Below are 20,392 nucleotides of genomic sequence, written 5' to 3'. Positions count from 1 at the left end.
TGTTTGTTTCAAACGTCTGCTGAGTTTCACTGTTTTTCAGCCTTTTATTGTGACAGAGTTATAGGAAATGAAATGTGTTTGTAAGTGAATTAGCAGAGCCAGTAGCAGCAGTTAGCAGTGATTTTTCTCACCTGGTGACAGTCAGAGGTTTAGTAACACTGGTTCAGCGCTGTTGTTCTTCCTGGTTGCTGGTCCCGTAATGACAGGTGATCATTTCATGAGGCGCTGAAGAAGAATACCAGCCTGTCTGTCAGGGCGTCATCTTGTTAAAGCTAATTTTAACTGAACACAAAGCTTATAATTATATAAATGTTGATCTCACAGCTTCATGTGATCCTCTAATCAACACTGCAGGATCCTGATACGTTCTGTTTCGTAGTCAACTGAACGTGTTTCAGTTTGTTGAAGATGTTTCACATGTCATCTGAGTCCCCATTCACACCTGGGCTCACCTAGCCCTAGAAACGCACATGAAGACCAGTTGGGTCAATGGTAGAAGGACACTCCCACACATCTAAGGACATTCCCACACGATGTAAGAACGCTCCCACACTCTGTAAGGACATTCCCACACTCTGTAAGGACACTCCCACACATGTAAGGGCACTCTCATACCATGTAAGGACATTGCCACATTATGTACGGACACTCCCTCACTATGTAAGGACACTCCCACACGATATAAGGACACTCCCACACTCTGTAAGGACATTCCTACACTCTGTAAGGACACTCCCATACATGTAAGGGCACTCTCATACCATGTAAGGACATTCCCACATTATGCGAGGACACTCCCTCACGATGTAAGGACACGCCCATACCGTGTAAGGACACTCCCACACTCTGTTAAGACACTCGCATACTATGTAAGGACACTCCCACACCACGTAAGGACACGCCCATACCATGTAAGGACACTCCCACACTCTGTTAAGACACTCGCATACTATGTAAGGACACGCCCATACCGTGTAAGGACACTCCCACACTCTGTTAAGACACTCGCATACTATGTAAGGACATTCCTACACTATGGCTGGCCACTCCCACACCACGTAAGGACACGCCCATACCATGTAAGGACACTCCCACACTCTGTTAAGACACTCGCATACTATGTAAGGACACTCCTACACCACGTAAGGACACTCCTACACCACGTAAGGACACTCCCACACCACGTAAGGACACGCCCATACCATGTAAGGACACTCCCACACTCTGTTAAGACACTCGCATACTATGTAAGGACACGCCCATACCGTGTAAGGACACTCCCACACTCTGTTAAGACACTCGCATACTATGTAAGGACATTCCTACACTATGGCTGGCCACTCCCACACCACGTAAGGACACGCCCATACCATGTAAGGACACTCCCACACTATGTTAAGACACTCGCATACTATGTAAGGACACTCCCACACCACGTAAGGACACTCCCACACCACGTAAGGACACTCCCACACCACGTAAGGACACGTCCATACCATGTAAGGACACTCCCACACTCTGTTAAGACACTCACATACTATGTAAGGACACTCCCACACTCTGTAAGAATGCTCCCACACTGTAAAGTCACTCACATACTATGTAAGGACACTCCCACACTCTGTAAGGACACTCACATACTATGTAAGGACACTCCCACACTCCAGTTAGTCAGAAGTGAAGAAGCCTCTTGGATGACGGGCGAAACGTCTAAACCAGTCCAGTTGACTACGATATAGAACTTACAGGTACCGTGACCCGGGTTACCTACCCTAACCCTAACCCTAACCCCATCACCGCTATTTATTTAATTTGGTTGTTTTCTTTCCTAAAGTTACGAAGGAAGGCATGCTGGGAAATTAGTTTGACCAATGGCCTCGTTGCATTAACAATCTAGAGACGAGTGAAGGAGGAGCTGAAGCAGCTGACAGAAGAAGAAGCCGGCGTCAGAGGATTCGGTTTCTAAATACAAACAAATTCACCAACTGATCGTCCATCAGGATCCTCAAGTGTTGATCTGAGGATCACATGTAGCAGTGAGATCGATATTTATTAAATCACAGGCTGTTTTTTCACCTAGAATTAGCTTGTGGTATATTAAGCTGCTAGCCTGACCGTCGTGCTAAAGGTTGATATAACTGGACGTTTTCTCTCAGATAATTGATGACAGTGATCGACTAGCGCAACAATGTGGCAGCACACCTGGAGTTGTCCCAGCGGGTCGGTCCAGCACCGGGAGGGGTTCTGTCCACAGGAAGTACAGAAGGAAAGTTTGGTGAAGCTGCTTTGAATAATTTAACAGCTGACTGAAAAACAGCTTCTGACCTGGTTCTGTTTGTGACTGAATGTTTGGAGTGTGAGCTGATCAGGTTCACATCACTGCTCCTGCTCTGTGGCCGGATTACACACACACACACACACACACACACACACACACACACACACACACACACACACACACACACACAGCTCAGAGTTGATTGATGAAGATTGCAGATTTTGTCTTGAGCTCCAACAATCGTTGAATTTATTTAATGTTAATAATTCAGTTTGTTCAGTTTCGGTTTAATTGTCGGTCGGTCGGTTGGAGCGCACCTCTGATTTAACTGATTGATAGCCACAATAATGATCATTGGCCCTTATTTTAACTGTTGAATGACACAATGTAAGTTTGGACTCATAAAATGACAAAGTTCAATTTCAAAATGACTCAATAATAAGTGTGTGACATCATGAATTAAACTGTTCACACTAAAATCATAACTTAAATCAGCATGTTGTTTTAGCTCAGTTTTAATTCTCAGAATCATACAGTAGTGTGTGTGTGTGTGTGTGTGTGTGTGTTTGTGTGTGTGTCATTTAAATATTATAGATTATACATAAATTATAGAAACTAATTTCAAATAAAACGTGTCGTGAAGTAAAATGAGTTTCATGAGACTTGATCTTGAAAAATGTCATTGATTATGATAAATAACTGAACGTTCACGTGACTTGAATAAATGTAATAATGAACATTAATGTTGTAAAACATCGAGGTCGAGCAGCTTCCTGTTTCAATCACGTCTTTGAGCTCGTCAAGTCGGCGACTCATCACATTTTTGCTGAGTCACAGTTGTGTTTTTAATATTTTTGTCTGTTAGCTGCTCGTCGTCTCTCGGCTGCATTTACATTCACTCTGTGAGCCCTCCGTGACTGACAGCTCCCAGCAGAGCCGGGGGCGGGCTCAAGCTTCCATCCCTGCGCTCTGATTGGCTGCTGCTGCTGAGAGAAAATGCGCATTGAGAGAGCGAGGGAAAAAAGAGAGAGAGAGACATGAGAGAGAAGAGGGAGGGCGAGCAACACTCCTCAACAGTTCTCAGCAGAGAGGAGGAGAAGAAGAAAGACGAAGAGGAGGAAGAGGAGGAGTGAGCTCACCTGACGGAGGGATTCTCCTGCAGGACGAAGACGACAACAAGCTGAGGAGAAGAAGAAGAAGAAGAAGAAGAAGAGGAAGAGGAAGAAGAAGAAGGGTGGGAGTGAAGTTGGAGGACTACCAGATCAACATCTGAGGAGGAGGAAGGAGGGATTCTCTCTCTCCCTTTTTGTCTTTTTTTTCCCAGAGTGCAACAGGAGAAACTCTCCTCTGTCTCACCTCAGCCCATCCCTCTGTCTCCTCCCCACCTCCACCCATCATCCCTCCATCCTGAGCCGAGGCTGCTGGTGGCGTCTCAGGAGGAAGCTGACGTCAGTTTTGGGGTGCTCTCTCTCTCTCTCTGTCTACATGTGTGGGTGTGCTCGCTCGCCCAGCCTCCCTGTCCTTCTTCTCTTCTTCTTCTCTTTTTTTGGTGAATGTTTTGGATGTGAGAGCGAGCTGCCGGTGCTGCTGATGTGTTTCCTCCGTCACGCAGCTTTATTTGCAGTCCAGGGATTCTCCTCCGCCGCCGCTGCATCAGGAGGCTGCGTTCAACAGCTTGTCTGACAACAGACTCACACATGTTGGACGACTGATAGACCAGGAGAAGAAGAAGAAGCAGAAGAAGAAGAAGAAGAGGAGCTCAGAGTGGTCTGGATGTTTTTGGGCTGAATGTTTGAGCTGCAGGAGTGAGCTGATGAATTCTGCATCACTGCTTCTACTGACAGATTAACACACACACACACACACACAGTTTGGAGTGTGTGTTGATGTGACGCTCTCAGAGTTGTTTAATGAGACGAGAACAGGAAGTAGGAGCTGACTTGACTTTGACAACAGAATTAATAATAATTTGAATCAGTTTTCTGTAAAAAACTGAAACATTTAGTTTGTGTGACGACAGTCGTTTGTGTTCTTCATGTAAATTATACAAATGAATCCGATAAAAACAGATTTACAGTTTTAATATCGGAGAATCTTCATGTTGTTGATGGAAGATGAAAGATTTTATGATTAATCACTAAAATAATTCAGATTTTCTTCCCTCATTGTCTCCGTTGAATCAACAGAATCTTGTTTCAGTTTCCTGAAGATGAATGTTTGGTTGTAAAACGTCTCTGAGCTGCTGAATGTTGCAGCAGGTTGAGTCTCAGTGATCATCAGTTTGTTGGCAGCGTCTTTGTGTTTCTGTGGTTTTGGCTCTGAACACCTGAGAGCGCGAGCGGCCGGCTGTCAGCCTGCAGGACGATGAGCCGGAGGAATCGCTGCTGTGTTTTTATGCATAATGAATAGAGACGATCCATAATGCAGCAGGCTGAGCTCCTCTGAGGACCATCGGGCTCAAACAGCCCGGCTCAGTCTGCTCAGCAGTAGACTTCAGCTTTTATTTTGAAAACACCTTCATTTTATTTTTGAAAGGCTCTCAGAGCTGAACCAGAACCTGAACCAGAACCTAAAATAAAGAGTTGTCAAAGTGGAGTCAGATCAGTTTCCAGGTCTCATCTGAAATTCTGCAGAATCAAACTGGACTCGACAGTTCGTACCTGTGAACCGTCGCAGCTGGAGGTCGTCTGGAGGTCGTCTCCTCTCCGCTCAGATCCGTGTTTGGACTCTTTTGGTTTTCTTTCCGCTGCCCGTTGAAAGGCGCTCTCTCTGCCTGGGTCGCTCGGTTTCATCACACAGACTGTCATCACTCTGAACTCTGACCTCACCAACATGATCGGCGTTAACAGCATCCACTCGTCGGGCCGCATGCGGTCGCGCTCGCTGTGCTCGGTGCGGAGTGGGCGGGACTCTCGGGACACCGACCCGTTCAGGTATCCCAGAACCCCGCGCTCTCGCTCCCTGAAGCCGCTGGCGTTCCCCGACCTGCTGGGAAAAACCCAGGACGCACAGCAGCACCGGCAGAGCCGCAAGAAGAAGGTAGAGCCCGGAGATATTTATGATCCAATGTTATTTAAATTCACTTTGTGAACACAGGAGGGCGCCGCAGCACACAGCCTCCCACAGAACAGCAGCGTTTAGATCACTTCAGGTGAACACGAGACGTTTGTGATCCTTCAGATCTGATATAGAGAAAGACTTCCTCAGGTGCAGACAGAGCGAGAGACAACGACCTTGTTCAGTCGACACGTGTTGAAACTTTAAAAGTTTCACTGATTTAATAAATCAACAAAATAAACTCACAATATGTCTAGAAAGGAATATTTTAAATCTAAATTAAAGTCTCTCTTTGACTGAACTCTTTGAGTTTAATTGGCTTGTTAACACCTCGTTAAACTGACTTCATTCAAACTGCGTTCAGGTGTGCAGCACTGCTCTGCTGACGCTGCCCCCTGCAGGTCTGCAGCGGTTCTACAGCAACACCTTTACCTGAAGTCAAACAGCTCAGGATGTTTGATGGTGATTGACTGGAAGGTGTTTCATCTTTATTTCTTTGATTCGTAGTTCTGAACTGATTAGTTGATTCATGATTCTCTTCCTACTGTTAAAAACATTTAAAAGAGGGTCTTTGAGTTCTTCTTCATTTGTTTGGTAGAAGAAAGAAACTTTAATCTCCTGCAAGAAACATTTAAAATAATCTGACTGAACTGAGTGTTTGTTGTCTTTAATAACTGAGCCAGTCTTTTATCTCCAAGCCCAGAAGGAAACAATCAAATAACATGTAAATGTCTGATGATAAACAGGTCACACGCACACACACACACGCACACACACGCTCATACACACACACACACATGCACACACACACACACATGCACACACACACACACACACGCACACACGCTCACACACGCACACGCGCGCGCACACACACACACACACACGCACACACACACACATGCACACACACACACACACACGCACACACGCACACACACGCTCATACACACACATGCTCACACACACACACACGCACACACACACACATGCACACACACACACGCACACACGCTCACACACGCACACACACACACACGCACACACACACACACACACAGACACTGACCCTGTTTCATGTTGTCTGATAAACGGTGACATCAACTGAAAAATTCATCTGTGTTTATGTTTCATATCTGCAGATTAAACTGTTACTGTCGACACAAAGCCAAGGATCACACACACACACACACACACACACACACACACACACACACACACACACACACACACACACTCTGTCTGTATGTCTAACAGTGTGTGTGTGTGTTGTGTCTCTGCAGACTCTGTACAGCTCCATCAAGAACGAGAAGCTCCAGTGGACCATGTGAGTCTGAACCTTCAACACACACACACACACACACACACACACACACACACACACACACACACACACACACCTTCTGTGTGTTTCCTTTTGTGTGTGTCGCTGCTGCCCTAACTCTCATATTTAAGCCTCTGTTGCCATGGTAACCGCTCCCTGCGTTCTTTCCCTCACTGTAATTACAGGTCAGCATCCCAACGCCCATGCTTGACTGTGGACACACACACACACACACACACACACACACACAGACACACACACGCACACACACACAGACACACACACGCACGCGTCTTGTATGTATTTAGCGGCTGTCCTCCCTCGTGTGTTCAGCTTCTGTTCAGCTCGCTGGTTAAATGAGGAGAGAAAATAAGAGACAGACGAGTTCATCCAGGTGACGAGTTAAAGGAGCAGTTCACCACAAACCTGTGAACCCAGTCCTCCTCCTCCTGATGATATAAAGTCCTCCTCCTCCTCCTGATGATATAAAGTCCTCCTCTCCTCCTCCTGATGATATAAAGTCCTCCTCTCCTCCTGATGATATAAAGTCCTCCTCTCCTCCTCCTGATGATATAAAGTCCTCCTCTCCTCCTGATGATATAAAGTCCTCCTCTCCTCCTGATGATATAAAGTCCTCCTCTCCTCCTCCTGATGACATAAAGTCCTCCTCTCCTCCTGATGATATAAAGTCCTCCTCTCCTCCTCCTGATGACATAAAGTCCTCCTCTCCTCCTCCTGATGACATAAAGTCCTCCTCTCCTCCTCCTGATGACATAAAGTCCTCCTCTCCTCCTCCTGATGATATAAAGTCCTCCTCTCCTCCTGATGATATAAAGTCCTCCTCTCCTCCTCCTGATGATATAAAGTCCTCCTCTCCTCCTCCTGATGATATAAAGTCCTCCTCTCCTCCTCCTGATGACATAAAGTCCTCCTCTCCTCCTGATGACATAAAGTCCTCCTCTCCTCCTGATGATATAAAGTCCTCCTCTCCTCCTCCTGATGACATAAAGTCCTCCTCTCCTCCTCCTGATGACATAAAGTCCTCCTCTCCTCCTCCTGATGACATAAAGTCCTCCTCTCCTCCTGATGATATAAAGTCCTCCTCTCCTCCTCCTGATGATATAAAGTCCTCCTCTCCTCCTCCTGATGATATAAAGTCCTCCTCTCCTCCTGATGATATAAAGTCCTCCTCTCCTCCTGATGATATAAAGTCCTCCTCTCCTCCTCCTGATGATATAAAGTCCTCCTCTCCTCCTCCTGATGATATAAAGTCCTCCTCTCCTCCTCCTGATGATATAAAGTCCTCCTCTCCTCCTCCTGATGATATAAAGTCCTCCTCTCCTCCTCCTGATGATATAAAGTCCTCCTCTCCTCCTCCTGATGATATAAAGTCCTCCTCTCCTCCTCCTGATGATATAAAGTCCTCCTCTCCTCCTCCTGATGATATAAAAGTCCTCCTCTCCTCCTGATGATATAAAGTCCTCCTCTCCTCCTGATGATATAAAGTCCTCCTCTCCTCCTCCTGATGATATAAAGTCCTCCTCTCCTCCTCCTGATGATATAAAGTCCTCCTCTCCTCCTCCTGATGATATAAAGTCCTCCTCTCCTCCTGATGATATAAAGTCCTCCTCTCCTCCTGATGATATAAAGTCCTCCTCTCCTCCTCCTGATGATATAAAGTCCTCCTCTCCTCCTCCTGATGATATAAAGTCCTCCTCTCCTCCTCCTGATGATATAAAGTCCTCCTCTCCTCCTCCTGAGGATATAAAGTCCTCCTCTCCTCCTGATGATATAAAGTCCTCCTCTCCTCCTCCTGATGATATAAAGTCCTCCTCTCCTCCTCCTGATGATATAAAGTCCTCCTCTCCTCCTCCTGATGATATAAAGTCCTCCTCTCCTCCTCCTGATGATATAAAGTCCTCCTCTCCTCCTCCTGATGATATAAAGTCCTCCTCTCCTCCTCCTGAGGATATAAAGTCCTCCTCTCCTCCTGATGATATAAAGTCCTCCTCTCCTCCTGATGATATAAAGTCCTCCTCTCCTCCTCCTGATGATATAAAGTCCTCTCCTCCTCCTGATGATATAAAGTCCTCCTCTCCTCCTCCTGATGATATAAAGTCCTCTCCTCCTCCTGATGATATAAAGTCCTCCTCTCCTCCTCCTGATGATATAAAGTCCTCCTCTCCTCCTCCTGAGGATATAAAGTCCTCCTCTCCTCCTCCTGATGATATAAAGTCCTCCTCTCCTCCTCCTGATGATATAAAGTCCTCCTCTCCTCCTCCTGATGATATAAAGTCCTCCTCTCCTCCTCCTGATGATATAAAGTCCTCCTCTCCTCCTCCTGATGATATAAAGTCCTCCTCTCCTCCTCCTGATGATATAAAGTCCTCCTCTCCTCCTCCTGATGATATAAAGTCCTCCTCTCCTCCTCCTGATGATATAAAGTCCTCCTCTCCTCCTGATGATATAAAGTCCTCCTCTCCTCCTCCTGATGATATAAAGTCCTCCTCTCCTCCTGATGATATAAAGTCCTCCTCTCCTCCTCCTGATGATATAAAGTCCTCCTCTCCTCCTCCTGATGATATAAAGTCCTCCTCTCCTCCTCCTGATGATATAAAGTCCTCCTCTCCTCCTCCTGATGATATAAAGTCCTCCTCTCCTCCTCCTGATGATATAAAGTCCTCCTCTCCTCCTCCTGATGATATAAAGTCCTCCTCTCCTCCTCCTGAGGATATAAAGTCCTCCTCTCCTCCTCCTGATGATATAAAGTCCTCCTCTCCTCCTCCTGATGATATAAAGTCCTCCTCTCCTCCTCCTGATGATATAAAGTCCTCCTCTCCTCCTCCTGATGATATAAAGTCCTCCTCTCCTCCTCCTGATGATATAAAGTCCTCCTCTCCTCCTCCTGATGATATAAAGTCCTCCTCTCCTCCTCCTGATGATATAAAGTCCTCCTCTCCTCCTCCTGATGATATAAAGTCCTCCTCTCCTCCTCCTGAGGATATAAAGTCCTCCTCTCCTCCTCCTGAGGATATAAAGTCCTCCTCTCCTCCTCCTGATGATATAAAGTCCTCCTCTCCTCCTCCTGATGATATAAAGTCCTCCTCTCCTCCTCCTGATGATATAAAGTCCTCCTCTCCTCCTCCTGATGATATAAAGTCCTCCTCTCCTCCTCCTGATGATATAAAGTCCTCCTCTCCTCCTCCTGATGATATAAAGTCCTCCTCTCCTCCTCCTGAGGATATAAAGTCCTCCTCTCCTCCTGATGATATAAAGTCATCCTCTCCTCCTCCTGATGATATAAAGTCCTCCTCTCCTTCTCCTGATGATATAAAGTCCTCCTCTCCTCCTGATGATATAAAGTCCTCCTCTCCTCCTCCTGATGATATAAAGATGTCTCCATCAGCTCGTCTGCTGTGATCTCAGTCTGCAGGAGAGAACTCATCACTAACTGATCTCAGACCAGATTTACAGCCTCCACATGTGGTCGAGCTTGTTCACACTTTTAGATTTGAGCTTTAAAAAGGTTGAAAATTATCATAAAATTAAATGTTTGTGTGTTAAATGTGTTACAGTGTAACAAAACCGTCTCATCTCATTAAATCCTTCGATCTGATTATTGTGTGAATATTTAGTTGAAACGTGACCGAGACAAAAAACCAAAACAAACACACGAAGAAGAAACTGGACCACAGACGAGGTGAAGAAGAAGAAATCTCATTGAAGACAGTTTCACTGATCTTCTCTCCTCCATCTTCCTCAGTGATGAAGAGGAGTTGAGGAAGTCCATGTCGGAGCTGGCTGACGTCCGAACAGACTCCGCCTCCCACACCATGAAACGGCTCGGGAGTGGAGGAAACCCTCTGGTGGGCGTCGCCCATCAGGCCGACGGCGAGCTCTACAAGAGCGGCTTCCTGGTCCGCAAAGTCCACGCCGACCCGGACGGGAAGAGAAGTATGTTCTTCTTCTTCTTCTTCTTCTACTTGTTGATGTATTTATAAAAATGATAACAATAATTCCACTGGTTCTTTTCCTTTCATATATAATTTAGATCAGAATTGTTATGATGTAAATTGAAGTCTGACTTGATGTCTTGCCTGCAATTGTAACGTTTAATCTCCCATGATGCTTTGCTCCCCCCAGCTCCTCGGGGTAAGAGGGGGTGGAAGTCGTTCTACGCCATGCTGAAAGGTCTGGTGCTCTACCTGCAGAAGGTAAACACCTGGACTACATTTCCCAGCAGCCTCGCTGTCTGCCACACATACAGAGTCTGTTTCTGAGTTTCACCTGACACCACTTCTACACTCACAACCGTTTTCATATTCTGTCGTTCAGAACCAGAACCAGACCCAGAGCTCAATATGTTAATGATTTTGATCTCATCATGAGGAAACCTGATTGGCTGCTGATACGATGCTGCTGTTTTATTGGCTGACAGGATGAGTACCGTGCAGAACGAGACCTGACGGAGGAGGACGTGAAGAACGCCGTGTCCATCCATCACTCGCTCGCCATGAGAGCCGCCGACTACAGCAAGAGACCCAACGTGTTCTACCTGAGGACCGCCGACTGGAGGGTGTTCCTGTTCCAGGCCCCGTAAGAGCCCACGCAGACGGCTGTCTCTCTGTCTCACCTGCTGTCTGTCTGTCTCACCTGCTGTCTGTCTCACCTGCTGTCTGTCTCACCTGCTGTCTGTCTGTCTCACCTGCTGGCTGTCTCACCTGCTGGCTGTCTCTCTCTCTGTCTCACCTGCTGTCTGTCTCACCTGCTGGCTGTCTGTCTCACCTGCTGGCTGTCTGTCTCACCTGCTGTCTGTCTGTCTCACCTGCTGGCTGTCTGTCTCACCTGCTGTCTGTCTGTCTGTCTCACCTGCTGGCTGTCTGTCTCACCTGCTGTCTGTCTGTCTCACCTGCTGTCTGTCTGTCTGTCTCACCTGCTGTCTCTCTGTCTCACCTGCTGGCTGTCTGTCTCACCTGCTGTCTCTCTCTCTGTCTCACCTGCTGGCTGTCTGTCTCACCTGCTGGCTGTCTGTCTCACCTGCTGTCTCTCTCTCTGTCTCACCTGCTGTCTGTCTGTCTGTCTCACCTGCTGTCTCTCTGTCTCACCTGCTGGCTGTCTGTCTCACCTGCTGTCTCTCTGTCTCACCTGCTGTCTGTCTCTCTCTCTGTCTCACCTGCTGTCTGTCTGTCTGTCTCACCTGCTGTCTGTCTGTCTCACCTGCTGTCTGTCTCTCTCTCTGTCTCACCTGCTGTCTGTCTGTCTCACCTGCTGTCTGTCTGTCTCACCTGCTGTCTGTCTCTCTCTCTGTCTCACCTGCTGTCTGTCTGTCTCACCTGCTGTCTGTCTGTCTCACCTGCTGTCTGTCTCTCTCTCTGTCTCACCTGCTGTCTGTCTGTCTGTCTCACCTGCTGTCTGTGTGTCTTTGCTCTGAGCTGTCAGATAGTTTTAATCACTGATCAATATTTTCTTGATCCATTTTGGATCCGGTGGCCCTGCACTGTGACCTGGTGGCTGATGTCATGGTTACAGTACAAACAGGAAGTGATTGTTAATGTAAAGCTGAAGTAACGTACAGTCTCACTGCAGTCGGTCTCCACGGCAATGTTAGGCCACGAGCTGGTGTCAGTCGGTCACGTCTTGTTGTCCCTCGTCTCTTCCTGTAGGAACGCAGAACAGATGCAGTCGTGGATCACGCGCATCAACGTGGTGGCGGCCATGTTTTCAGCTCCTCCGTTCCCGGCGGCCATCGGCTCTCAGAAGAGATTCAGCCGTCCTCTGCTGCCGGGATCCAACACCAAACTGACCCAGGTACCTGAAGTCATCTGCACGTGTGAAACCAGAACCAGTCCGTGTTTCAGTGGATGGTTCTCAGATTGATGATGATTGTTTCCTTCACACTGAGTTCATCTCAGACTTTCCTTTGATCGTCTGTCTCGACAGGAGGAGCAGGTCAAATCTCACGAGACCCGCTTCAGGGCGGTTTCCTCCGAGCTGGCCGACCTCACGGCCTCCACGCCGGACCGGAAGGTGAAAGGTCGCGAGCTGGAGGAGCATAAACTCCGACAGGAGTACCTGGAGTTCGAGGTGAGAGAGTTTACAATGTTGTTACGTCCCAAACTGTCGATCCTCGTTCCCCCGACGCTGAGCTCAGTGCTGAACTCTCCCGAGGAAGACTTGATGTTCTCACCGGTCCACTAAATGTTCTGGTTCCCACAAAACCTTCAGACGCAAATCAGACACTTTACATCACAGACGGACTCAATCAGTTCTGATGTTCTGATCCTTCTGCTCGTCCTCATCCAACTGTGTGTGTGTGTGTGTGTGTGTGTATGTGTGTGTGTATGTGTGTGTGTGTGTGTGTGGTGTCAAACAGGCTGCAGTCACACACACACACACACACACACACACACACACACACACATACACACACACACAAACACACACACACACACACACACACACACATACACACACACACACACACAGTCAGGTGTCGGAACATGGTGCTCAGTTAAAGGACCAGTCTGCTGTTTGCTGTCTGCTCTCGTGTGTGTGTGTGTGTGTGTGTGTGTGTGTGTGTGTGTGTGTGTGTGTGCTGATGTTTCAGTGTGAAGCGACGTGGATCAATAACCTGAAACATTTTCTGTCTTCAGTCAGAATGAAAACAGACACGATGAGTTCAAGTCCTCTCGTAAAAACAAATTCTCTAGTGAAGCAGGAGAAGGTCATTGTTCACATCAGAATAATAAAATTAGTCTCCTGAACTTTGACTTGTTTGAAAGTATTTTTATGTCGGACATTAACCGCTGCCTCTTCCTCTACAGAAAACCCGGTACGGTACGTACGCCATGCTGCTTCGGGCCAAACTGTCGAGCGGAGACGAGGACCTGGCGGCCTTCGAGGCGCGGCTGTTTGACGACGGCGGCCTGCAGAGGGCGCACTCCAGCCCCACGCTGCCTCAGGACACCGGCAGCAAGGAGAAGACTCGTGGGACAAAGATGTCAAAAAGCTTAAAGGTCACGTCCTCTTCGTCCTCGACCTCTAAGACCGGTGGCAGCAGCAAAGAGGCAAGCAAGAAGAAGAACGGCGGTGGCGGCGGCGGCGGCGGCGGCGGGAACAACCAGCAACCAGAGCTGCAGAAACAGAGCAGCAAACAGGAAGAGGCGCCGTAATCAGCTTCTATTAAAGGATGTGGACGGAGACGGACATGAAGCGTCGCGGGCCGCAGCCCGACATCCTCCTTTACACCTTTTCTGTTACACCTCAGTCACATTCTGATTGGCTGAGGGGATTGTCCTCCACCGACACATTCGAGGTCGGTGGGAGAGGAGACGCTCGTCACGAAGGAGGACGGCTGAACCGACGAGTGGAGCGTTTTTTTTCCACACGTCGACACTTTCAGGAAACACTGCTACGGTTTGAAAAGTGTCACCTGAAGACAACCAATCAGCTGTCAGAGTTCATGTCTCGTCCAAACGTCCACTTCAGCCGGTCAGACAGTAAACACAGCTGGTGACTTTCAGAGTAAAAGCTTTATTTCCTGTCAGATCTTCATGTCAGGGACTTGTGGACTTTAGTGTTGTACCGACGGCGCCGGAGCCGATCAAACAGTTTGTAGCTTCTTTGGTTTGATTCCTCTCTGAGCGACAAACACTGACCTCCAGCACCGCCGCCGCTCTGCTTCTCCTAGCAACTAACGGGGGAGCAGGTTGCCATGCCGACCACATATGACGGACAGAGAGCGTGGGACTGTTGCCGCGGCAACCGAGGGAGCAAACGGGGAGGAGAGGAGGGAGGGCGGGGGGGTGAGACTCTGGAGTCAGGACTCCCCCGGCCAAACATACCAACCAACAGACACACAAACAGACGGGAACACAATACCTCCTCCTCCACAGCTCCCTGAGAGCCAGAGAGAGAGTGTGTGTGTGTGTGTGTGTGTGTGTGCGTGTGTGTGTGTGTGTGTGTGTGTGTGAACATGCTGGATGGAGGCTGATCGAAGTGTCACTGCAGTTTGTTTATTCATGTCTGGTTTTTCATCAGCGACACTAAACTACTGAGAGCTGAATGTCTCAGACTCTCTGACGACGTTCAGAACAGTGATTATTTTTTATCAGACATTTGAACAACATCAGTAACTGAAGATAAAGATGTTGGGCGCCTCTCAGTGAACACTGAAGCTGCCGACTGTTTTATTAATAACACAAAAACACACAACGAGACATCAACTCATTTTAAATATCAAAAGAAAAATCAACTTAAAAAGCGATTTAAAGTTTAAGTGTGAAACAGTTTGGTGTGTCTGATGGACTCCTGCTGGTTCTCCATCTGTAGTTTTGTCCCTGATGAACTTCCAGAGTTTCTCTCTTGATGCTGGAAACTAAAAGCTGTTTGAATCCGTCCGTTTCTCTTCACGCGTCCTGATCGGCCTCCAGGATGAAACATATCAGAGTGTTCTTCTCTACTTAACGTTCCTGTTTCCTGATTGATCACATGTTTATCGATCACAGTTCGATCGTCTGTTTATTAATCTGATGAAATCAGAAACATGTTTCACTTCAGCCGTCGAGTTGAAGAAATGACGGAGCAGAATCCTCTCAGAGTCTCTGACGCTGCAGCGTCTCTGAACACTTCATGCAGTTTGTTGTCGCGGCCACTCGAGGGCGCCGCAGTGCCACGTCACAACACACATGTAGATATACAGGAAGTAAAACCACAGAGTAAAAATACTTCTACCAAAGTGTGACGGAAGTATTCACACCGACATGGACCAAAAGTAAAAGTACCTGTACTCAGTATGAAGAGTGGATTATTATTATTATTGTTGATGCATTAATGTTGCAGCTGGCGGCTTAATCAGTAATAATAATTAGTAACTCATCATTTGATTATATTTAGTTTTAATAATCTGAATCTGCAAAGTAACTTAAATAAACTTAAAAGGATGTAGTGGAGTGAAGTATGAGTGAGACAGTACTCGAGTAAATGTACTCAGTTACATTCCAACAGTGTGAAAAACATTCAGAACATTTCAGAGTCAAAGTGGCCAAAAAATCATTCTTGATTTTCTTTTCTGTTTTCTCCAGAGAGCAAAAGACAAAAGGAACAAATGTATTGTTATAATAATAATAATAGTAATAATAATAATAATAATAATAATAATAAAAACAATATTATTTATTCTCTGTCGTGCAGAAGCGAGCTGACAGATGGAACTTCCTGACTCGTCTCCACCGCTCAGTGTTGAGTTGCTCCTGCTGTATTTTGGCCGCTGCGGGCCTCCGTACTGTGACAGCTGGGCGTCAGTGACGTGACTGATGACATCACCTCTGACGGCTCTGTGCTCAGACGCTCTGCTGTGTTGATGATGGTGAATAATGTTGATGTGAATCTGAACAGAAGCAGCTTCATGAAAACAGGCGCAGCGCCGGACTCGACCAGCAGGCGGCAGCAGAGCGTCTGAGCTGCTCTGAGTTAAAGGAACAATCCGCCTCAAAGAGTCCAGATTCATTCTGTTCTCCAGAAACAGAACTTTCATGTTTCTGTCAGCTGGAAGCTTTTTGATTTAGACGATCTGTTCAGACAAACGCTGAAGGAAAAGGTGAAGATTTGAATCCTGCAGCAGGAAACGTTTTTATTTAACCGTCTGTGCTGGTTGAATCTTTTGATCGATGGCAGCCGAGAACAAACTGGACTGTAATCCTCCAGAACCGGCGGTACAGCCGGTTCCTGCAGAACAGGAAACACTCCGAGACAAACAGAAGCTTGAGTGAAGCTGTTTCTGTCAGAGGCTGAACAGACGTCACACCTCACAGGTAACAGAGCGTCTGTCTCACCTTCACTTCACACCGCCGGTCTGGATCTGGATCTCCGTCCTCCTCAGAGCTCGTGTTCTGCAGCCGGGTCTGTGCTGTCACGTCCATCATGGAGGTCAGAACTGGTTTGGATCGGTCAGGTGGAGCCCAGTAAGAGAAGAGGTGCTTTGTTTCGAGTCAGTTCAGGTGTTTCACACTCAGAACAAACTCATCAGACTTCATTTCCCATCAGGCCTTGCTGTCTGTGAGCTGGAGGACGTCTGGTCCTCGTTCTCACCTGTGGTCCACCTGCAGACTCATCACGTGGTTCCTTTCTCTCTTCTGTCAGCTCGTTGTGTCGCAGAGGAAAATGGCGCCAACCATCAGCAGTTCAGTGACGTAGTCGAGACTCCAGCTGATTGGTCCAATCAGAGGACAGTTAGAATGTGTCCCTGCTGCTGGAGACTAACGGAGAAACATGGCGTCTTTAACCTGGCTCAGAACGCTGTGTTGCTCCTGTGAGACGAAACAAAGAGTCACACTGTCTCAAATATACAGTTAATAAATAAATAAACGGGTCAGGAAAATCTGATGAAGAGTCTAAAATTAACATTTTCACTTCAAAATGATTTAAAGGATGAGGCTGAATTTTGCTTTATGAATCTTTAATAAAACAAAGTTTAACGACAGGAAGTGAAAACATTTCCCCTCCAGACGCGTCGCGACTCTGATACCATGTGAGCAACAACAGAACCGAAGAGTTCTGATTTCTGTTCCGTCTCGAACAAAGTGCTCCAATAATAATCTGTGGCACCATGTTCTCAGCTGTCCTCTGGTTCTGTCCTCTGGTTCTGTTCTCTGGTTCTGTTCTCTGGTTCTGTCCTCTGGTTCTGTTCTCTGGTTCTGTTCTCTGGTTCTGTCCTCTGGTTCTGTCCTCTGGTTCTGTTCTCTGGTTCTGTTCTCTGGTTCTGTCCTCTGGTTCTGTTCTCTGGTTCTGTTCTCTGGTTCTGTCCTCTGGTTCTGTTCTCTGGTTCTGTTCTCTGGTTCTGTCCTCTGGTTCTTTGGTTCTGTGGATCTGTCATCGGTTTTTACAGTCGATGGTTTTGAGGCGGTCGGACTGAGATGATGAAGCTTTTTTGAATCTTAAAGCTACGATGGAACTTCAGCTCCCATCATCCATCTGCTTCACCTTCAGGTGGTCCTGATTCAGCCTCTGATTGGCTGCAGTTCTCTTCTGTCACTGGACGATCAACCTTTAACATCCTGCTGTAACTGGACTCTTCGGTACCTTTGACGTTCCCGTCATCACCTCTGTTGTTAATTATCCAGCAGTGACGTGACGATCAGACGTCCTTCATCTTCTTCATCTTCATCAGACTAACATGGACATGCTGGTTGATGCAGGAGGAACCTGTTGGTTCAGATTAAACTCCTGCTGCTGTTTTTGACCCGTCGGGTCGTATTTACTCCTCAAGTATCCAGTAACACTTGTGTATTTCGGGTGTTTGTGTCGCACTGTGCAATGTAAAGCAGCGTAGGATGAACTCGTCTCAAGCCGCTTCCAGCTCTGCGTCTGTGTCCAACCTTGTAAATAAAGTTCACATTGAGAAGCCATATTGTAGTCGGGCTAACGCCTGGCTAGCACCCGGCTAACGCCCGGCTAGCGCTCGCTGCGTGTTAGGGCACTTTGGTTTAGATGTTTTAGAGCGAGTCAGATGTGAAACCTCCTCTGAGGTTCGATCCACTTATTTATTCTGTTCATCGTCTCCGATCGACGACACAAACTGATTTTAGTTTCTGTGAAAGTATTTTGTTGTTTCGGCTTCGCTGCGGTCCGAGTGTTCGCCGCCGGCTCGCCGATCGATGGTTGTACATACTGTCCACTTCCTGTGAGGTTCTGGTCGTAGTGAAACACAAACATGTTCTGAAGGCTTAGAGGCAAAAATAAAAACATTTTAAAACAAGTTGAAGTCTGAGAGTCATTTTTATTAAAGTGTTCAGAAACAGCAGCGTTTGTCGTGAAACGCTGATTAAATAATTTTCAGGCTGTTAAGAAGAGAAACTACAAGAATACACAGTATTAGTAAAAACACACACAGCCTCCACAGACACACAGTAACGGAGAGAAGACGAATCCTGATCAACAGAACACTCCACACACCTGAACAACCCGCTCACGGTTCTGATCCAGTTCAACTCAGAGACCATTTAAATGGATTTGATTAAAAACAATTAAATCATTCACTTTTCTGCTGTGACTTAAACTCAAGTTCTCCTTTTACATCTCGTATTTTTGACCTAATTTAGATTTTTGAAAAAGTCAAAATTGTCAGAACTTTGACCAAATTACCCTGAAACATTTATTCTCCAACCGGTTTCTGTCAGAATCATTTTAAAGAAACCGTTTTAAGCTCGACCAAATCTAACAGACTTAAATTCATATTTACTGACTTTGAGTTGAAACCGTCTCGTTTCTTCGTCACAACTGTTCCTTACAGTATTCTTTATTTATGTCATTCACGTTTTCTCTTCTTGGCACCAGCGGGCTTCCGTACACACCTCCATTAAAGTTTTTATAAACACAGGTGAGTAACACCTGAACTCATGTCTGCTCTGATGATGTCACAGGTGAGACGTGCTGCGTTCCAGACCGCACAGAACAGAAAAATGTCTCTACATTCATTTTTAATAACTCTGACTGGTTGCTGAACCAGACTTCCTGTTTACGGTGTGTTTGGGTCTTGAACGCAGCCCGGTCTCGTCTGCAGGTGAACATCAGACTCCTCTGTCCTTTCAGTTCTGCTTCCTGCAGGATCGCTCTGCTCCTCAAGACACTCAGGTGATTTCTTATCCTGCTCGTCACTGATTGGCCACAGGCGGCTCCTCCTCCTCCATTGGCTGACTGCCGAAGCCGCTGTCCACCGTGGTGTCTGATTGGACAGAAAAATAAGAACAGGTGAGTGTTGCTGATGTTTCACTCTGAACCTTCTGAACGCACTCATGTTGTTTAAAACAACAAAACTTTATTGATACTAAAGAAGCCTCACAGCAACAAGAGAACTGAACTAACAACCTTTTTTATGCTGATGAAACTTTACTGACATCATGTAGAGACACGAAGGGAGAGAAGCTACAGAATGCTGATGAGCTCACACACGTCACATCAGTGTGTAGACAGTTAAAGGGATATTCCGGTGTAAGTTTAATCCATGATCTAAATCACCATGAAACTGTGTTAGACTCCCTCTCGAGAGATCAAGTTAGCAGACCGCTAATTTACGGAGTTTTATCAACCTCAGAAACGACCGCACGACAACAATACACTGCAGTAAATGGATCCAAATATAAACCGCCACCAAAAAGCCACAAATAATGCTCAGAACAGCACCAAACTTCAGCAACAGTACAAATAGGGTCTCAGCACATAGTCCGGGGCATCTAACCTCCGCTAGCTTAGCTGGATTTCTATTGTGAAGCTAAAAACAGAGTTCAACTCTCCTCCATCAGCTTCCGGGTCGGGGAAGTCCCGACGCGACGATTACCGAGTGCGGTTAGAAATGCTCAATTCCGTTCTTTTCCCTGTCCGCTCTCGATAATAACTGTTATAAACTGGCAGGTAAGACACATATGAACTTTGATTGCTTTTCCATGGAGTCATAATCATACATTTTCATCCATGAACCGCGGAACTCTACTGCACTCGGTAATCGACTCGTCCGGACTTCCCGTCAACAGGAAGCTGCTGCAGAAGAGTGGTAAATTTAGTCAGCTTTTCAGTAGAAATCCAGGTAAGCTAGCGGAGGTTAGATGCCCCGGACTATGTGCTGAGACCCTATTTGTACTGTTGCTGAAGTTTGGTGCTGTTCTGAGCATTATTTGTGGCTTTTTGGTGGCGGTTTATATTTGGATCCATTTACTGCAGTGTATTGTTGTCGTGCGGTC

At 46.8% G+C, this 20,392-nt stretch overlaps 2 protein-coding genes across 7 annotated transcripts in view; one reads left to right on the top strand and one right to left on the bottom strand.

Moving 5' to 3' along the window:
• LOC115596635 (uncharacterized) overlaps positions 1 to 15,610 on the top strand; it is a 41,636-nt gene extending 26,026 nt beyond the window's left edge. For all 4 annotated transcript variants that reach the window (XM_030441881.1, XM_030441880.1, XM_030441879.1 and 1 more), the window contains exons 13-19: positions 6,619 to 6,662; positions 10,423 to 10,613; positions 10,803 to 10,873; positions 11,098 to 11,255; positions 12,323 to 12,467; positions 12,600 to 12,743; positions 13,484 to 15,610. In XM_030441881.1, the coding sequence (XP_030297741.1) occupies positions 6,619 to 6,662; positions 10,423 to 10,613; positions 10,803 to 10,873; positions 11,098 to 11,255; positions 12,323 to 12,467; positions 12,600 to 12,743; positions 13,484 to 13,831 (1,101 nt within the window). In that variant the 3' untranslated portion in view covers positions 13,832 to 15,610. The remainder of the gene's footprint in view (positions 1 to 6,618; positions 6,663 to 10,422; positions 10,614 to 10,802; positions 10,874 to 11,097; positions 11,256 to 12,322; positions 12,468 to 12,599; positions 12,744 to 13,483) is intronic.
• Positions 15,611 to 18,415: 2,805 nt separating this feature from the next.
• nfkb2 (nuclear factor of kappa light polypeptide gene enhancer in B-cells 2 (p49/p100)) overlaps positions 18,416 to 20,392 on the bottom strand; it is a 17,764-nt gene continuing 15,787 nt past the window's right edge. For all 3 annotated transcript variants that reach the window (XM_030441891.1, XM_030441892.1, XM_030441893.1), the window contains one exon: positions 18,416 to 19,380. In XM_030441891.1, the coding sequence (XP_030297751.1) occupies positions 19,310 to 19,380 (71 nt within the window). In that variant the 3' untranslated portion in view covers positions 18,416 to 19,309. The remainder of the gene's footprint in view (positions 19,381 to 20,392) is intronic.

Source organism: Sparus aurata, chromosome 15 (assembly GCF_900880675.1).
Source record: "Sparus aurata chromosome 15, fSpaAur1.1, whole genome shotgun sequence".
Taxonomy (NCBI): domain Eukaryota; kingdom Metazoa; phylum Chordata; class Actinopteri; order Spariformes; family Sparidae; genus Sparus; species Sparus aurata.
This window is presented reverse-complemented; position numbering and strand designations above follow the sequence as displayed.